The sequence below is a fragment of the Plodia interpunctella genome, chromosome 19, assembly GCF_027563975.2.
Source record: "Plodia interpunctella isolate USDA-ARS_2022_Savannah chromosome 19, ilPloInte3.2, whole genome shotgun sequence".
Taxonomy (NCBI): Eukaryota; Metazoa; Arthropoda; class Insecta; order Lepidoptera; family Pyralidae; genus Plodia; species Plodia interpunctella.
The window spans coordinates 8,229,794-8,249,938 of record NC_071312.1 but is presented as its reverse complement, the minus strand read 5'-3'; the positions used below and the strand labels follow the sequence as shown (position 1 = coordinate 8,249,938).

The window sequence follows — 20,145 nt, the reverse complement described above, 5'->3', positions numbered from 1 at the left end:
CTCCAAAGCCAAGTCCTTCACTTCTTGACACGACACAACACCCACTTTTTCCTTAATTTGTTTGGTGTAACTATCTTTTGGTCTTCCTGGGTCTTTTCTTCCTAGAAGGGGAATACTTAGTGTTGATATAAGTTCTTATTATAACGTAGCACCCACCTGTCATCTCGTGCCGTGACGTTATTACCATTTGAAGAACGCATGGTGTCCATATATTGAAACTGAAAATATGTATTAAATCATAAAGTGTGAAAACCCTAAAAAATATCGCAATATAAAGGCAGTTATCAGCGCACACATTATTAGTTTTGATTGACAGTTGGCATGCGACCGAGTGTGAGAACATTTTTCGGGAAATTGACGCGCGGAGGATAGAAAGAAAGAAATGACTGAAATATTGTATTAAGAAAACAAGTGCAAGCAAAATGAAGAATGGACACACTTATTTGCAATGGATGCTGGCAATAGTAGGTAAGGAGATATATTATATTTCATACAAGCTGCGGTTTGTATTTATCTGCGAAAGTGGAACAGACGATCTTCATACAAATTTTCTCTCCCCATTACAGTCATTTGGGCATGCATACTAAATTTCATCAAAATTGATTAAGCATCCACCCGTAAAGACGGACAGACTTTCGCATTTATAATATTAGTATGGATACAACAAATTCACGCATTTAACCACCATAGAAATTCATAATAATAAAAATTCATAAGTAAATGTATTTGCAATATTCGAATCAGAGGTTAGCTGCGCTTCAATTCATAAAATTGCTTCTTCTTTGCTTATCCATGATGCAAACGACGAGACAATTGCCGTGACTACTTCACTTCAATAATACATCCTACAGTACCTAGATGAATTAATTGGCGACATTACATGAACTAAACTACACAATCGACTGAAATCCTTCAAATTACAAGAGCACATTACAACGTTTAATAAAACTCTTCTTTCTCTCTCTCTTAATTTCAGTGGAGTCGACAGTATTTGCCTACGGGTTGTTAGCAGGATGGATCTCACCCATGAAAAAGGTTCTGCAATCAGAAGAATCACCTATGGGTAGACCTCTTACAGATATGGAAATGGGTTGGGTAGCTAGTGTACTACCATTGGCAGCTGTATCAGCTGTTCCATTATTTGTGTATATAGCTGATATTTATGGAAGGAAAACTGGTATTTTTATAATGGCAATTATACAAGCAGTAAGTTTTTTATTAAGGCAATATTTTAACCATCAGAAGTAAAAAGCAAGTAATTAAATCGAGGAAAGGCTTCTCATTGTTGACTGGAGATCATTTTGATACCAAACAAGATGGAAGAATTTTTTAACCAAATAATATATATATATTCAAATATTTTAAGTTTAACTTATAACTTAGATTGTATAAAACAGAAATTTCACAACCTCGACCCAATTAACAGATTGGATTGTAGGAATTAATTTGAATTTTGATGATTTCATTGAAATTTGCAGGCTAGCTGGGCACTGAAATTGTGCACTGCAAATGTTCCTTGCCTGATACTGGCAAGGATTTTGGCAGGAATTTCAAGTGGAAGCACGTATCAGCTGATTCCTGTTTATGTGAAAGAAACTAGTCAAGACAGTATAAGGGGAATGTTGGTTTCAATGAACACTCTTATGCAAAATGTTGGAATTCTCTTAATGTATGCTATGGGAGCGTATTTGGACTACTATACAATTTTATGGATAGGCTTGGCTGTATCTTTGTCAGCAGTTTTAGCATTGATCAAAGCTCCTGAGACCCCACCGTTTATGGTGAAGAAGGGCGAATATGAAGTAAGTAGTTTTGAAATTTAATGTTAAAATTTTTCATCTTAGATTCAACAATTGAAACGAATATACAAATGAATAAATAGTTATATATATTGACGTTTTATTTAATTTTCAGAAAGCAGAAAAAACTCTAGCATATTTGAGAGGATTAGATGTCGATCATAAAGTAATTCAAAATCAAATGGAGTACATGAAAGAGAATGACAGGCAAGCTCGGGAGCTCCCTGATGTAACACTTCTCTCTATTCGTAAGTATATTTAAGTAATTCCAAATTTTCTGTGATAAATATTCAAAAAGTTAATTATACCTATTTTATTTAGTATAAAACAAAATGTTAATATTGTGCTTGTTATATTTCTGTTTCAGTTAAAACGAAATATTCTCGAAATGGCTTGATAATAGTTTTGATAGTGATTTCTGTGCAGGCCATGAATGGAACATATTCTATCTTCACATATGCATCTTCTATCATGTCGGCTTCTAAAGTGACTTTGAGTCCAGAATTACAAACGTTGAGTATTCCCATAATGTTGATTGTGGGATCTTTTATATCAATAATTTGTGTAGAAAGGATTGGAAGGCAGGTGAGGGGTTCTATTCGATATTTGATGCAATCTTGGTTGAATTTCTCGCGTTGAAGAGTAATTACTAACATTTAATTGATACGCAAATATCATAACGCTAATTTAGCATTATCGTCAGCCTATACACGGCCTTACAAGTAAACACTAAGCTATTGATATCATTTTTCTCTATTCAGATGGATTTGGTTAAAATTGTTATCCACCAAATTCAATTACTTTTCTATTTCAGCTCCTATTGGCCACTGGATTCGCTATCACTACATGTGGATTAGTATCCCTCGGAACAATCCTAACGGTACAGTACAACGGAGGCAGTCTCCCTCAATGGATGCCAATCGCGTCAATTATCTTGACTTGTACCAGCTATTCTGCTGGGATTCTGCCGGTGCCTTATGTCATCATGGCGGAGATGTTCAACTTTCAAGTAAATCTGTTTTAATTATTTGCTTTCCAATTTCGTTTACTTTACACATATCAAGAAATAGTAGGACAGAAAATAAAATTTTAACAGTTTTGTTGGTAAACTTTATTAGATAGTATTTTATTTGTCTATGCCCTGTTAAATAACAATTAATTTAAGTTGTTAAAATAACAGCAAAGACATCTACTTGATCAGATGATGTACCACGATCAGGTTGTCACAACAATGTTCATGTCTCCTCAACTTCAAGGTTATTAATACATCTAGCGACTTTATATTACGATGATATTGTTTTCAGATCCGGGCGCGAGTATCGGGCATAGTGTGTGGCTACGCATGGTTCGTTACCTTCCTTCAATTATTCATTTTCACTCCACTAACCACCATGATCGGAATACAGAACACAGTGTTTTGTTTCGCTGCAGTCAATCTTCTTGGAGTTCTCGTGGCAGTAGTTATAGTTCCACCTACGAAAGGAAAAAGTTTGGAAGAAATTGAGAAGATGTTGGCTAAATAAATACTAATCTTAGTTATTAAAAAGATAATATTTGGTATATTCTGTTTCTCTTTTTGTCCAGATTATAAATATGCCAAAATCATTATTAACTGGTGATTCTTTTCATATGAGATTGGCTGGCAACCTGTTGCTATTTCAGAGTCTCAATTACAGCTCTTTACCTATCGAGTACCAACATTCTTGCTGTCTGCCTCGTAATGTAAAATGACGTATCATACTTGTTGGTCTTGGACCTTCCGAAATAGTTTAACAATAAAATGACGTATACTTTATATATAATAATGTTATCATTAACATCTTTTGCGCAAAAAATCTAGCTGGGCAAAAAATTGCGAACCAGAACGGATTCTGTTTGGCTTTAAGAAGTTGTATTGATGTAATGTATTTGAAAGTTTTCATGAGTTACTATATAAAATCTCGCTTGGACAAATAATGTAATACCTATAATAATTAAGTATGTTAATAATAGTATTATTTTAGATAGTCTTAAGATAATGTAAATAAATATTTTTTTATATATCTCTTGTTGTTTTCAATATAACCAACCAAAAATGCTTCATTGCTGTTTCTTTATGATTATCATTAGATTTCATATCAATAAAATAAAAAACCCGTATGTGGAACTAAAATATTCGATTTCTTTATTAATATAGTCAGATTTTATGTGATGTTAAACATTCGTGTGGATAGAAAGAAGACAACAGTCATGTCGCATAAAATCTAACTTTATTAATAAATAAATCGCAGTAAGGAACCTTAGACTTGGCTTGGTTTTACCTAGAGATTTAATTACTTTTTAAAGAAAAACAAACAGCTCCGTCGACACTTGGCTAGTTGTTTATATAATGTTTTTGATGGTGTTTCATTCCTTTTGAAGAATGCGGTTTCAGCAGATGATCTCATCTCATCTGACCTTGACTTTGCAATGTCCATTCTGAATAAACTTTCAAAGGTATATTGATACTTGTAATAGTTGACTTGGCTCTTAAATACAACTTTATAAATCTTCGCTTTCGCATAACTTTGGAAATATAAGACCTACAATTTTAAGATTTTGAGGTTCTGATATAGATCTGTAGATTACTAGAAAATGATAATTTCAATGTTCCAAATATATCTAGTAGTTCTCAAATAGGGACACGAAAATACGCCGAAATGTTTCGTAAAGGATTGTGCGGCAGTGTTTGCTTCGCGCTCGACTTGGCGGACGCACTGCCGTGCCCTCAGATTTACTAAGAATAGCCAATGGAAGAAATAATAAAAGTTAGCTGTATACTGGGACTTTGTTACCGTGAGAATATCTATATAAAGATTTCGTAATAAAAATCCTTAGTAATTTTATCACGTTATCACATTAATAAATCATAAAAAGTAAGATATGTATGTATGTAAATATTATAAATACAAATATAATAATTAAGTATAAATGTTGAATTTTTATAAAAATTAAGTATAAATGTTGAATTTTTATAGTTCATATAATATTTTTAAATAAAAATCATATTAAACAAATCTGGAACATGCTCAGTGTCCTTTTCAATACGCATCTAAGTCGTTATCAAAAAGCAAACTAGTAAAGTTTATTATAAAAATATATATATATATATATATTATATTTATTTTTATTGTACTTATTCAGCCACACCATCCGGTTTAAATAATTTTAACACCAGGATCCTACAATGGTAATATTTATTTAAAAATGTGATATATAGAGTAAATAATAAATGTATGAGATTATATAGCTAGTTCCTTTAAAATCTGTTAGTAATAAAACAAAGTAAAAGACATACAGTACTATCTTTATTTACCTTACATAAAAATTTGACTCAAACACAAAAGAAAATATACAATTGTAATTGCAATTATCTGTTTAAATAGTTATACTGGGATCATTTTTAATGAGTATCTTTTAACAAATCTTCTGTTGTTGCCAATTAGTGTTTACAATTCCAACTCACCATTTCTATCACTATCACTATAGTATAAAACATAGTCGCTTCCCGCTGTCTGTCCCTATATATATTTAGATTTTCTTCTTACCGATAAAGTAATTCAAGAGGAAGGTTTTGGTATGAAAAATGGAGAAGGCAATGGCAAACCATTCCGTTAATAGAGCCAAGAAAGTCGTTATATATGTGTTTCATTCCACGTAATGTCGTATCTAAATAGATACGACAAATCTCGATAAGATAGATCTGAAGCAAATGCTTCAGATACACACAGTTATCTAAATGTTTTTTTTATTATCATATCATAAAGCAGTAAATATAAGTAGCATCGTAACTAATATTATAGAAGCGACAGTCAGTTTGTTTGTTACCTGAAGAGGTAACGCTTTACCTGCTTGTGTAATATTCTTGAAATTTTGCATACATGTAATTTGGAGTATAGAGAAGTATATAAGGTGGGATCTTTTATTCCGGAAAAAATAATTTTCTCTTGGGAAACTCACATTGGGAAACTGACATTCACCAAAAGGTTCGTGAGCGAAGCCAGGAGGCAAAAGCTAGTTATATAATAAAATAAGATGAATGCAGCATCTCATTAGTAGTCTTACATAGATTCCTATGTATGTAGATAGTGTGTACTATACTGATATGGTCTATAGTATACTATAGAACAAATACAAAATATTTTTTTGGAAACGTGAAATCAAAATGGCGAAAGGACACACTTATGTACAATGGATTGTGGCTATTGTTTGTAAGTAATTAAAAATAATATATATATATTTTTTAAATTACTAGGCTTTTTAAACTTATCTATACATAAATAAAAAATATTATTGTTTGTTTTAATTTTAATAATTACAGATACTTTTTAAAATTATTATATTGAAATCTAATCGAAAATTTTTTTGAAAGCAGCAACAAAAAAGTTGTAGTAAATTCTAAAATATTAGCTGCGCCCATGTGCTTCGCTCGAGTGGGAATTTCGGGATAAAAAGTACTTCATGTGTTATTCCAGGTTATATTCTACCCGTATAGTGCCTAATTTCATAACGATTGGTTCAATAGATTTTGCGTAAAAGAGTAAAAAACAATACATCGTAATAAATTCTTGATTTTCCTCAGTGGAGACAACAGTAATGTCGTACGGGCTGACAGCAGGATGGATCTCCCCTATGAAACTTGTCCTCCAATCGGAAGAGTCACCCGTGGGAAGACCAGTCACAGACATGGAGATGACCTGGGTGGCAAGCATACTGCCTCTGGCGGCTGTCACGGGTGTGCTACTATTTGTTTACGTCGCTGATCGTTATGGCAGAAAGTCAGGGGTTCTTGTCATGGCTATTAGTCAAGCGGTGAGTTAAGATATGAAAAACTAGCTTCTGCCTGCGGCTTTTTCCACGGGAACATTTAGTTTTCCTGGATGAAAGGTACCCTATGTCATTCTGCGTATTTCAAACTACGTGTGTTCAAAATTTCAAGAAGATTAGTTGAGTAGATAAAGCGTGACGAGGTAACAAATTTATTTTCGCATTTATAATTTAGGGTTAGGATAATCATCATCATCAGCCCCTCATATCCCACAGGTGGGTATAGGCCTCTTCCAATTTATGACGTTCACCAAAAGGTTCGACATCACTTTCGATTTCCTACTTTTCTACCCATCCAGCATTCGGATATTTTGCACTTCCTTTGCCAATTATAATGCGTGTTAGCAACCTACTCCACCCATCGTCACCTTGCCTCATCTAGTGTCCATTTTTTGAAAAATTTTTACATATAAATATTGCTGGTTAATTAGCTTCCAGTTTTGCGATTTTTGGGTCTGAAAAAGACATGATCTGTTTCTTATGATATCGAACATTAAAAACTTTCATATTGATAATGGACACTCAACACATAGTAAATGACAAGTAATCTGATCTCATCAAAAAATCTGAAATGGTTCCTTACCATCTCGCAATTCACCAAATAGATCTACATAAACACGCTATTAATAAACTTATCACATTAAAGTTTAATAATATGAATAAAGTAATAGTTACTGGGCCTTTCAAATAAAAACATGAGTTTTCAGTGTTGCTGGACTATAAAATTGTCAACTGCAAATGTGCCGTGCCTCATAATAGCAAGAATTTTCGCCGGAATCCCAGCGGGAGGATGTTTGCAACTTATGCCGATTTACGTCAAGGAAATTAGCCAGGACAACATAAGGGGCATGCTGGTGTCTATGATCATATTAATGCAGAATATTGGAGTCTTCACGATGTATGCTATAGGAGCGTATTGCAATTACGCGTCAGTGCTATATTTTGGGTTGACAATATCGCTGATCTCAATTGCTGCGTTGATCAAAGTCCCCGAAAGTCCTTCGTTCTTAGTCAAGATGGAGAAATACGAGGTAATATTCTCATATTATAATAAATTACTATTACAGGTATAACAGGTATTAATGAATGAGTGTAAATTTATTCAAAAAAAACAAACACAATTTTACAAAATACGGAATAAAAAAGAAGAAAAGTAATATTTAAATAAATATGAAAAAAAATATTTGAAAAGAGTACAGTAAAGTAGTAATTTTTCAATATGGCATTTTTATATGAAAAACTGGCTATCATTTCAATATATAAGATAATTTGTATCTTTTTCATAATAATCTCATAAACAAAATTAAGTTCGGAAGCATTTTTTTCACTGCTTATCGTTTTTCTTACAGGAAGCTGAAAAAACTTTAGCATTACTACGAGGGCTAGATGTTAATGACAAGATTATTCAAGACGAATTGAGCTATCTGAAAAATAACGATACGCAAGCCAAGGATCTTCCTGATGTCACAATCTTTACCATTTGTAAGTTCATTTAAAGGCATTTTTAAAATACTCATGTAAATAATAATAACAGTATTCGTAAAGTCTTTATCCATAGATTACATATTTAGTGCATATATAAAAATCATTACAATAATTTTGAAATCGGTTAAAGTAAGGTTGAGTCGTTGTCTACGCACTACTGCGCTTTTCTGCGCAAAATAATAAAAATAAATCTAAAAGACTCGAATTCGAAAATGTATTTTATTATTTCAAAATATCCTTCATCAGTCGTATTCCTCATCGCTGAGGGTCGTGGTCATTAAATAGAATTAAATACACACAACAACTTTCTTGGCACTATTAATGGAGTGGTTTGCATTGCCTTTTCCGTTTCACACACAAGTTAATAATCAACCAGTGTGCAGGTTCCTCACGATATTTTCCTTCACCAGAAGCAAGTGGTAGTCGATGAAAACTACTATACATGAAATAGATTGGTATACAAACTCATGTGGCACGAGTAGGATTCGAACCTGGGACCTTTCGATCCACAGGCGGGCGTCTTAACCATTACACCACCACCGCTTCATGTTATATATTTCAAAATATAATAATAGCTAATATACCCACAATAAAGTAAGACAAATGAATGACCAAGTTTTGTGTTTCAGTCAAAAATAAATCCTCGCGCTCCGGCTTATTTGTTATTCTCATGATCATCAGCGTCCAAGCCACGAACGGTAGCTATGGGATATTCACATACGCGTCATCTGTCATATCAGCTGCCGGCGTGACCTTGAACCCACATCTGCAGACTTTGAGCATTCCAATAGTGATGATAGTCGGGTCCTTCGTCTCTATATCCTGCGTGGAGAGGATTGGGAGGAAGGTACGAATGAGCTTCATTATAATCGTTGTAAATTGACTTGACAAATAACTGTCAAAGTGACCATTCTTGAATTATTTCCAACTACCTATATAATTATAGGAATAAGAACACAATATGCATGTAAACATATGTATTCTCACGATATACGACGAAATCCAGGCATTAGTTTTATTTTTCCAAAGTAGTAGGTTTTAATTCCAATGGGTACATATTTGTACTTTGAAAGCTCCCAGAAGAAATACAAGCATAATGTGGAGTTCCACTAAATCTTTATAGAATTATTTGGAAATCTGATACTTGTTTTCTACCCACAGGTAATACTAGCCTCGGCGTTTGCCCTCTCCACTCTTGGGTTAATAGGCCTTGGCTGTGCTCTTACGATGCAGCACCTTGGTCAACCCTTGTCCAATTGGATCCCAGCTGTGTCCATCGTTATTACTGTGGGGTGCTATGCTGCAGGAATTCTGCCGATGCCTTATGTCATTATGGCTGAAATGTTTAGTTTTAATGTAAGTAAATTTATATGTGTTTTAACAATTGTAATCTAAGCTTCATTTTAGTCTTTTTCTGATTATTTCTCCGTTTACTGAGTGCCTCCATTTTCATCCATTTTCCGCTTTCGGACTTTTTCATTCACTTCGAATAGTTTTATGTATAAATATGAGGAGCAAGAGCACGGTCAAATCAACTCTGGTCTAAGCTGAATTTGACTGCATCAATACAAGTTCTCGATTTATTTTGACACATTTTTACTTATATTTTTAGATCCGAGCAAAAGTGTCAGGCTGCATCTGCTGCTACGCTTGGTTCGTCACGTTCCTCCAACTTCTGGTGTTCATTCCTATATCAAGCTTAGTCGGGATGCACAATACGATGTTTTGCTTCTCCGCCATCAACCTTCTAGGCGTTCTTGTCGCCCTGGTAGTTGTGCCAGAGACGAAGGGTAAAAGCGTGGAGCAAATCGAGGAAATGTTGGAACTTAGATAACAATAAAAAATCTTTAAAAAATTATAATCGAGCTATATTTGAAAAATAATATATTATGAAGGTTGTAATATAAATAAAAATAGATGTTATTGCTGTAACGGCTGCTATGTATCCCGATACGGGAAAATATGTTGTAATTTGTAATTAAAGCGTGTTAAATAAAATTAATTATACTGAAACCACTTTATTTGACTGTTAGAGAGTGAGATATTATTTTAAAACTTAATATTTTAATAATAAAGAATTAAACGAACTCATGAATGTCCATTCATTTAAGTTGGTATACAAACTCATGTGGCACGAGTAGGATTCGAACCTGGGACCTTTCAATCCACAGGCGGGCGTCGACCTTCAGAACACACACACATATTTTAATACAAATCTTCCAATGTTTGTTAAGGATTGTTTTATGGCACTGATTCCAATGGGATGTGACGTTGTACAAATATACCTAAAGTAAAGCAAAATCTTCAAGAAACACATGATTGTTTGTTTGTATCGTGCAACTTAAATATTTTATGAATTTAATGTTAATAAAAGATAGGTAAGTGAGATTTTTTCGTAAATATTATTATCATTTGTCATTATATATCTATTTGCGCTTCTATAGTTTATCACAATAAACGCATTAAATTAAGTATATATGTTACTAGATGTTGTCCGGGGCTTCACTCCCGTGATAATTTTGAGATAAAATATAGCCTATAGCAATCTTGGATAATATACCTTTCTAATAGTGAAAGAATTTTAGAAATCGGTTCGGTAGTTTCGTATATTGCCCACTTCAAACATACAAACTCACAAACGCTTACTTTTTTATAATAATAGTATAGATGGACGAAGTGCTTAATTGGAAATCCAAAATAAGAGGGCAATGTGCTTAATACAATCAAATTGACTAGGCATTACGAGCATAACAGATCGTCATAATATTGTGCAGACTATTGAACAGAACAATTAAACTCTTTTTAACACTACTATTAACTACATAACTTAGTAACAGCCAGATAGTCTTGTCGCACCTACCACTAGAGAATACTCTAATAATAATCTAATATTCCTACCTGCGTAGGCGCAGAGGAGAGAATAGTTCTTACTTTAATATCATAAAATAAAAACGTATTTCCTTAATTCAAAGCCAACAAACGTTGGTCATTCTTATTGTAACAAATCACTCAAATGATTGCCCAATAGCCATACGACAATATTCATAATGTCCAAGTAATGTGATAAATTTGATTGTTCAATTTATTTCGCCCGGAACGACTTGTCCATATATTCGAAGTGCCCGGGAAATTAATAACTTTATTACTTACTTTTGTTAAATGCTTTTAGCATATTTTTTTACCTATTTATAAAAAATACAAATAACTGACTATCTTTATGTCTGTCCATGGAAATATGGATTGGTAGATTTCTCTCACGTAGAATTATTACAGGCCATCTCGAATCAACGAACCCTTTTACAGTTTTCGGAAGTCACCCGCTCTCGTAAAAGTTTACGAGAAACTTCCGCAAATTACTGTCAAACAGACAGACACCGTATTGCTGTATAGAGTACGCAGTCGTTTGTTATAGTACTTATAGTGCTTGACGATAAAATGTACATTCGTCTTGAGATTTTCATAGCTGTGTGTACATTTTATAGAGAGTAAATAATTTTGAAAAATAAAGAGTGCAGTCATATAGAAAAATTACTCTTCATGGCTGAGGGTCGTGTCGTTACGTGGAATAAAACACACAGCGACTTTCTTGGCACTGTTAATGTTGTAGTTTTCCGTTGCCTTCTCCATTTCACACACAAGTTGATAATCAACCAGATGCATGTTTCCTTACGATGTTTTCCTTCATCGGAGGCAAGTGGTGGTCGATGAAAAGTAAAATCAAATCAAATCATTTATTCAGAAATTAGGTCTTCACAGGCACTTTTTCACGTCATATTCTAAATTAAATGATGTTTACCAAAGCTACAAACTACTAGCATTTCGGAACGACAATTGCTGAGAAGAAATGCCGAAAGAAACTCATTCAAACAGTGTTGGTCCCTATTATGCCAGAGGGGCTTACCATTTTTTAAATATAAATTGTATGTATACAAATATATATATATATACAAACTCATGCAGCATGAGTAGGATTCGAACTTGTAACATTATACACGCGGGCGTCTTAACCATTACACCAGCACCGCTTCAAATAATTCTAGTATACAATTTTTAGTAGACCTCGTTATCAATACAAGTCCCAGCAATATTGCTCCGAGTCTCAGTCGATTTCCCAACCCTTCCTGTAATTACGGGAGATATAAAAATTTACAACTCTGCTTCAGGGAGAATGCAAGTATTATGAAAATGCTGACGTATTTTGTATTGTCAATGGCATGAGTCCCATGGTTCTCAATGTGTTATTCTTTACTAGTTTTTGACCGCGGCTTCGCTTGCGTTTATTTCCTGTTATTATTGTCATATCTCGAGTTCTAAGCAACGTGTCTCGATGAAACCTATACTAGATGTTAAGTTAGACCATCCGCTATATATAACTGCAAAAACTGCATCCATCTAATAGTTTTTGCGTGATGCACGAATACAGATAAACAAACATTCTAAAAAACATTGTTTTGGTTTCCCATAAAAAACTCCATAATAATTACATTTGAGTTGAGATAAAATACATTCTTCCCGATCGATTCCAGAATTATTTTGCTTTTATTGTTTTCCAAATTAGTTGAAAAGCATTTGTGACATATATATTTTAAACATAACAGAACTATTTAACATTGCCTTCTTATAAAATAACGTTCAGTTATAATGATATAGACATTTATTTTTTAGCTAATTTTCAAAATTTCATGCAATTTAATTAAGTATACATTTATATTACCATAATGTAAAATTAGATGACAAAATTAAATGACATGAGTTTATTAATTTCAAAACAATAAATTTTCAGAACGTCATTTCGGTCTGTGGTTCTCTCATCGTATTTGAAATGTGAAGCTAAATAATGTTGGGAAGCGGTGTAAACTGAACTAAACCGGTTGAAACCGCTTCAAACTGGCGTTAACTGCTGCGATAAATGCGACTAATGCGGATTTTAACGAACTGGCGAGGAAGCGAGTAATATTGGAATTTTATCGGCTTCGACTACACCAATTGAAGATAGCTAAAGAAGGGCTTGTTTTTTTCTATGATTTCATTTTATGTTTATGTACTTTTTCCACGAGATTTTCGTATTCAATTGAATATGAAAGAATCTATACTATTTATAAAGAAGTAAGCGTTTGTGAGTTGGATTGTTTGTTTGTTAACTACCGAACCGATTTCAAAAATTCTTTGATTACAAAAGTACAATATGCAAGATTGCTATAGGCTATATGTTATCTCAAAAATCCCACGTCAACGAAGTTCCGGGCAACAGCTAGTTTGTTATAAGGATACTTTACAATATGTTGTTTGCCATGTTTTAGTACCTGTTTATTAGGATGTGAATAAGGATAGATAAAATATAGTAATTACAACCTATTCTTTGTTATTAATTAAAACTGATGTGTTTAGTTTTATTATTGTGCGCAGGCACATCAATTTTGATTTTTTGGTGATTTATTTATTTAAGCTGTACTGTTGATGACGTCGGTGGCGCAGTGGTAAAGTGCTTGCCTCTGAATCGAGAGGTCGCCGGGTTCGATCCCCGTTCGGGGGTCATGATGGAAAACGATATTTTTCTGGTTGAGTTAATATCCTATAACACAAGTCTCGAACTTACTTTGGAGCTAGCTCAATCTGTGTGATTTGTCCTAATATATATATTTATTTATTTACTTTACAACATTTTGATAATTTGGTGAGTTATTTACTTAAGTTCTATTATACAAAAATACGATATATAATGGATGAGCACAACCGTGGGGAATTTCATGTCTTATCTCTCAGAAATTTCTCTTGCTGTATAATTATGACCATCCCCATTAAGCAGGGACTTCAATACCCCTTTAACAATATTCGGAAGTCGATAGCCGTCATAAAACTTTACGAGTGTCTTCCTTTAATAATTGTCAAGTCTAGTGACTGTGACATATGGCATCGTCGAGTATAAAAATCTAGTTGGCGCGTGTAATCAATAAAATGTAGTGGACAAATATTGAGTTAGGTAAATACTTTCGGAATTTCTTTTTAGCAGAGGTCGTTCTCTGAGGCTTAAAAAAAATCCATACTTAATATTACAAACGCGAAAGTCTGTCTGTCTGTTCACGGCTAAACCGCTGGCCCGATTTTGATGAAATTTGTTATCCATGTACCTAATTAAAGATCCCCGTTCAAATAAAGGCTTTTTAATTACTATAATGGGAGGTGAACGTCTTATGCGCGAAGATGCGGCTAAATCTAGTAAAATTTAAAATTTGACGAAAAAAGTGCATGTGAAGGTCTAATTTCTGAATAAATGTTTTGATGACTAAAATATTAGATGTGTTCACACCACAACAATGTTTTAGTGTATTCATCTTAACAACCCCGAGATCAGGTAGACGGCACTCATCAACATCTACCACACGAAGTTATAATCTCTTCATATCAAAGGACATTTCATCACGCTACGTGTAAACTAATTCCACAAACAGACAAACAACGGATAAGCCTCCAATATTAGAGATAACTTTGCAGAAATTGACCTGAGCTTCTGTTTGGGAGGTTGCTTTGATGTTATGGTGCTGGAAGTACCTATAAAATTTCCTTATCCGTATAAAACAATGTCCTCTACTGCGTCTGTTTGTTCGCAATATATACTCAAAAACTATTATACGGATTTGAATGTGGTTTTCACTAATATATATTGTATTTCTTAAGGAAGGTTTAGATGTGTAATTTAATATGTCTTTATCTAAATGAAGCGGAAGGCTTATAGTAATGTAATAACTTACAAATTTTAGCACAAATGTCCAGTGTATTATCGGGGATGCCTACGATGATGAATATGATTGAACACGTGAAGTAGATATGATATTTATATGATTAACTTGATTAACTATGATTTACTGCTGGGTGTATCACTTAAGAGAAGATAGTGTACGTTTTTGAATCTGACGAGCAAGAATAGAAATTTTCTAAAGTAATTTTGAAGATTTCAAATTTATTCAACAGCAGCGACGCCCTCACGGGCCGGATGAGTTTGTTTCCTTCACACATTCTTCACACTGAAAATCACATTCACATGGATCTAAAAATACATAGAAATGGCAACTGCAGATATTCGGTATCGGGAATTAGTGTAGCAGATATCAGAAGCAAGTGTCACTTCCACAGGTAGGTATGTCTATCTGTGTCCGTATTTACATAAACGTCGGTCCCGGATTAGTATCTCGTGTACGTCAGCCTCCGGCTTCGGAAGTAGAGTTGTTTGCGCTATGAAACACTATAAACTATAGATAGACTGTTCTACTAAATTCTAACGCTGTAATGTACAGTACACAGCACATCGAGTTACCCTGCATGAACCCCTATACCGTGGTAATAGCGGCGAGATTGCAATGTATTTGGGTATGTTGATGTTCTTTTGCCCAAGTAATATAACATTGATATTTTCATAACATGAAGTTATAATTTATTTTTGGTGAAATTCCTTCGATATTGGATATAATAGAAACAATTGAACAATATGCTCTACACTGTCGTCGGACAATTTGCCAAACTTTGGCAGGTTCGGTATACATTGCTGTTTTTTTCATTACGGTAAATAAAAACACTGATACTAACTGCGCAATGTTCACGCATTCGCATCGGCTTCGGGAGCTGGCGTTAGGATCGCAATTCGATAGGGCCGTGCGAACACTGAGTGGCTACAGAGTAATATTTTTTACTTTTTATTTTTTTTCTGAACAATAAATAGTTTATTAACTTGTGTGTGCAATGGAGAAGGCAATGGCACACCACTCCAATTAAGCCAAGAAAGTTGTTGTGTGTGTTTCATTCCAGTAATGACCATGACCCTCAGCCATGAGGAATACGACTATGAAGAAGAAGAATGCGTTGATAAGACGAGCTATAAATAACAATGACTAAAATGGTGATATTGTATAACAATATAATTTAATAAATTAACAATATTTGTTCCGGGTATTTGAAGATTCGAACACAATTTGATAAAATCGAACGTATTCATGTTGTCGTTTAACCCTTAAACAGTCAAGTAGGGTGTCCTCAACGACAATATTGGTAGAGGACAGACCCTCGATTGGAGCACCACACGTGTCTAATACGTGGGAAACATCTATAATTTGTGGACTTGATTGTAACGTGTGAAATGGGAATTTGAGAATTGTAACGGATGATTAAACTTAAGAAGTTCTTGAATAGAAAATTATTACTAAACAAGCTTTTGCCTGCGACACCGCCCGCGTGGTTTTCCGACAGGATTAGTTATTTCACAGTGATGAAAGACACCCGATGACTTTTCTGTACTTGTAACATACATTTTATTGAATCTATCGCATTAAGGTAACAGACAAACAAACAAACTTACTTTCGCATTCACAATATTAGTAAGTAATAATGTAGTTGTATTAATTACATAATGAAAATGTTTATTCATTAATTACTTAGTTAGTTACTACATAAATGTTGTAAATTAGCTGAACTATATATATACCGTCAATTTTATAACGAAAAATAATTTAAAATATCAGGAACTTCACTACCCCTTTAACAATATTCGGAAGTCGATAGCCGTCATAAAACTTTACGAGTGTCTTCCTTTAATAATTGTCAAGTCTAGTGACTGTGACCTGATCCTGATATTGCTGTATAAAAACCTAGTTAGCGCGTATATACTTGACTTGGTATCCACAGATTGAAGCAATAAGTACTCGGATTCGTAAATTCATATGGATGTTCAAGACGTTACGCCACATAGTTCCTGAAAAGATTCTAAATGAGATCTATATATCACTAGTTCAGTCTATCATCACGTACTGCATCCCGGTATGGGGCGGTGCTTTAAAAACTCGTTTCCTGGAAGTTGAACGAGCACAAAGAATGCTTTTAAAAGTCATGTATTTCAAAAAAAGAATTTTCCCGACCCATGAACTATATATCACTTGTAAACTACTGTCTATTAGAAAACTATACATCCTCGAACTAATACTTGGTAAGCATAAAACCCTCCCCTACAAACCTGACATAGTAGGAAGAAGAAGAAGACACGCTGTTGCTGACATTCCACTTACAAATACAAAATTTGCACGGGTGCAGCTTAACTCTCGTGCTTCTCATTTATATAATAAAATTAATAGAATAATATACATTTATAATAAGTCCTACCATGAATGCAAATCAATGTTAAAAACGTGGTTAACGAACCAAACTTATGAGGAATTGGAGACGTTCATTGGTTAATATTTGTTTTTTTTTCTTTTTTCTTGTTATTTAATATTTATTTTATTTATTTATATATCTTATTTATTTATTTTTAATTATTTTCTTAATTTGTAACTAGCCTTATTTTAACTCTTAAGATAAGTACCTGTTTTAAAATTAGAATTTCGTTTTCTTTTCCTATGTAGGTACTAATTTATTTGGTAACTTTCATCTAACGATGAGAAGAGCGGAGCTTCCTGTCACAAGCATATTTTTAGCTTAAAAGGAGGCCCCAACAACTGTTATATTTATTGTAAAATATTGTTACCCAATAAAAACATTTTTATTTTTTATTTTTATTTTATTTTTTATTATATACCGTCAATTTTATAATGAAAAATAATTTAAAATATAGAAGTATTTTCATAAGATCTATCGAGTTTCGAACACATACATTTTTTTATCTTCTTCTCTACCACTGTATCTAATAAACTAAAATCTATATACCTATATAAAACTCTTCCATTACTTAGTAACTGACTGACAGACAACGCACCACCGAAAATACTGGGCGTAGAAAGCTGAAATTTGGTGTGTAGGTTAGGTTCCGAAGACAGTATAGGGGAGAACTAAGAAGGAATTTCCTGATATTCCCACGGGAGGCGGAATTTTACTCACATACGAAGTCGTGGGCAAAAGCTAGTAAATCAATAAAACTAAATTCAAATCATTCATTCAGAAATATGCCTGTGAGACCTTCATAGGCATTTCTTCACGTCAATTTTAATATTTAATAGTTATTTCTCACAACTACTTAGTTAACTGATAGATAAAGCCTCAGGTTTTAAGTCCACTTTTTAAATGTTTTTTTTTCTAATAAAGTTAAATAAATATATATATAGCAAATAATATCAAAATATGTTATTCGTTATTCATCAATCAATATCAGAAACTACGGGTTTCGCCTGAAGCTATCCAGGAGACTGTACCAAGCATATTGTTACAATTACATTATGACATTACATCACCCGGGGCAAAGTCCCACATAACGCGCTCACCCATACGTAATAGAACAACAATTTGCGAATAAATATACAAACAGACAGATTTTTTACTAAAATTATTAGAGGGTTCCGTACGCACTATATAAAACCTTGCTACTTTTATAAATGCATTTTTTGGAAGTCTTTTTGTTTGTCTCTGACGCTTACACGGCTAGACCGGTGTGTCGATTGTGATAAAATTTAGAATAGATATAGTTAATGACCTGCGGTCAATAATAGGCTGCCGCGGACGAATTTGCGGGCAACAGCTAGCTTACATTATAATAAAGAACATATTCATCCAAGTAACATCATTGAGGTATTATTTTCTTTAACTTCAAGTAAATATATTCCCATATTATTTGCACAAATACTTCAATAACGATCAAGTAATATCACCATTCCACAGTCTAGAAACATGAACCCTGAAATGCTTATTGTTACTGGCTATTTGCTCACAGTTTAAAAAAAACTTGTTAGTTCTATTTTTGAAAAATTAAAAAATATATAGCAAGATTTTTTTCTGCGTAACCCTAAACTCTCCAGCATTGCTTCTGTAATGTTTTATTCATTATTTTATTCATCACTTTTAAACATTTATATTTTTGTTTTAACCCGCCCGCGGCGTCGCGTGGCTAATGTGTAACGAAATAGACCCATTTGTATAAAATAGACCAATTGACAGAGAAGAACTGTGCAGGGTTAATGTGGGAATTTGCGGGATTTATTGGTTGCGATATTGTAATTTATTAATTTGATCCAACGAAGGCATAATATTCATTAGATTGATGTAAATGAATATTGCGATTAGTATTTTTTTGTCTAGTAAAAATGATTTAATTTCTGTTCTTTTTTTAGATTTTCTGTTCGATTTTTGACATTTTACTTAAAAATATGTATATTCATCATATCGTTATCTAAAATAACCTATTTTTCACTTCAATAAGTTGTGTAAGTGACGCATACTATGTTGATAATAAACAATAATATCAAAAGACAAAAATATTACTAGATTTCTAGTTTTAGTACCTTTTCATCACAGATCTAATTGATTGACCCTTTCACGAATACTGCACTAGATACATTTTGATGTATTTTATTGTTATCACACCATGTTATTTTTATTTAATTATTTTTCTATTTCGTTCAAATTTTTCAAGCAATCTAAATCGGATAATAACTCCAATACAAAAATACTTATAATACCAACATAACGAGACATCACGGATCAAATATCGGACAATACGTACTTACTCCCTCAATATCGTCGTATTAATTATAATTGACATATTTCCTACTTCGGCCTCAATTTGTCGGATGTATGAATGGTCACGTGGCCGCGTGTTTGTTTTGATGTCCAGGGGCCTGAATGACCAGAGCACCTTCATTAGAGGGTTTTGATTTGAAGTGCGTGGATTTTATTGGAGGACACGGGATTATTTTGTAGATAATAAGGATTTCTATATTAATACATGGTTTTATAGTATCTAACACAATATAAAAATACGTAGTAGCTTATTAGCTACGTATAAGAAAAACTACGTACTCTAACTACTACGTATAAAAGATAAAAGTTTCACATACAACGTGGTGGCACTGAAAATCCCATAAAATAAAATGGAAATGTAAATTTTGTTACGATTTTTTGTTGTTGCAAATATACGATTTACAAGGAAATAGAATACCTAACTTGGAGAGAAAATAAAAATCACACAAATTTAGATATTTATTTTTCTTTATTTAATTCATATTTTACGTAATTACTATTTTAACACTTGCACGGAAGTATTTCA

General features: G+C 33.3%; 2 protein-coding genes across 2 annotated transcripts; both read left to right on the top strand.

Moving 5' to 3' along the window:
- The first annotated feature begins 316 nt into the window (after positions 1-316).
- Positions 317-3,796, top strand: LOC128678362 (facilitated trehalose transporter Tret1-like). The gene is made up of 7 exons (XM_053759839.2): positions 317-468; positions 977-1,206; positions 1,479-1,802; positions 1,915-2,047; positions 2,167-2,384; positions 2,614-2,808; positions 3,104-3,796. Exons 1-7 carry the CDS (start codon positions 423-425, stop codon positions 3,320-3,322), a joined length of 1,365 nt encoding a protein of 454 aa, XP_053615814.1. The 5' UTR covers positions 317-422; the 3' UTR covers positions 3,323-3,796.
- A 1,855-nt stretch (positions 3,797-5,651) lies between these two features.
- Positions 5,652-10,214, top strand: LOC128678351 (facilitated trehalose transporter Tret1-like). Its single transcript, XM_053759821.2, has 7 exons — positions 5,652-6,028; positions 6,400-6,629; positions 7,352-7,675; positions 7,994-8,126; positions 8,759-8,976; positions 9,291-9,485; positions 9,742-10,214. The coding sequence occupies exons 1-7, from the start codon at positions 5,983-5,985 to the stop codon at positions 9,961-9,963; spliced, it is 1,368 nt and encodes a 455-aa protein (XP_053615796.1). The 5' UTR covers positions 5,652-5,982; the 3' UTR covers positions 9,964-10,214.
- Positions 10,215-20,145: the final 9,931 nt, after the last annotated feature.

Excerpts from the sequence above, each read along its gene's own strand:
- LOC128678362 (XM_053759839.2), top strand. The coding sequence starts at position 423 with ATGAAGAATGGACACACTTATTTGCAATGGATGCTGGCAATAGTAG. Across the intron at positions 2,048-2,166 it reads TGTAACACTTCTCTCTATTC|TTAAAACGAAATATTCTCGA; the intron begins GTAAGTATATTT and ends TTTCTGTTTCAG. Across the intron at positions 2,809-3,103 it reads CGGAGATGTTCAACTTTCAA|ATCCGGGCGCGAGTATCGGG; the intron begins GTAAATCTGTTT and ends TATTGTTTTCAG.
- LOC128678351 (XM_053759821.2), top strand. The coding sequence starts at position 5,983 with ATGGCGAAAGGACACACTTATGTACAATGGATTGTGGCTATTGTTT. Across the intron at positions 6,630-7,351 it reads TCATGGCTATTAGTCAAGCG|TGTTGCTGGACTATAAAATT; the intron begins GTGAGTTAAGAT and ends ATGAGTTTTCAG. Across the intron at positions 8,977-9,290 it reads TGGAGAGGATTGGGAGGAAG|GTAATACTAGCCTCGGCGTT; the intron begins GTACGAATGAGC and ends TTCTACCCACAG.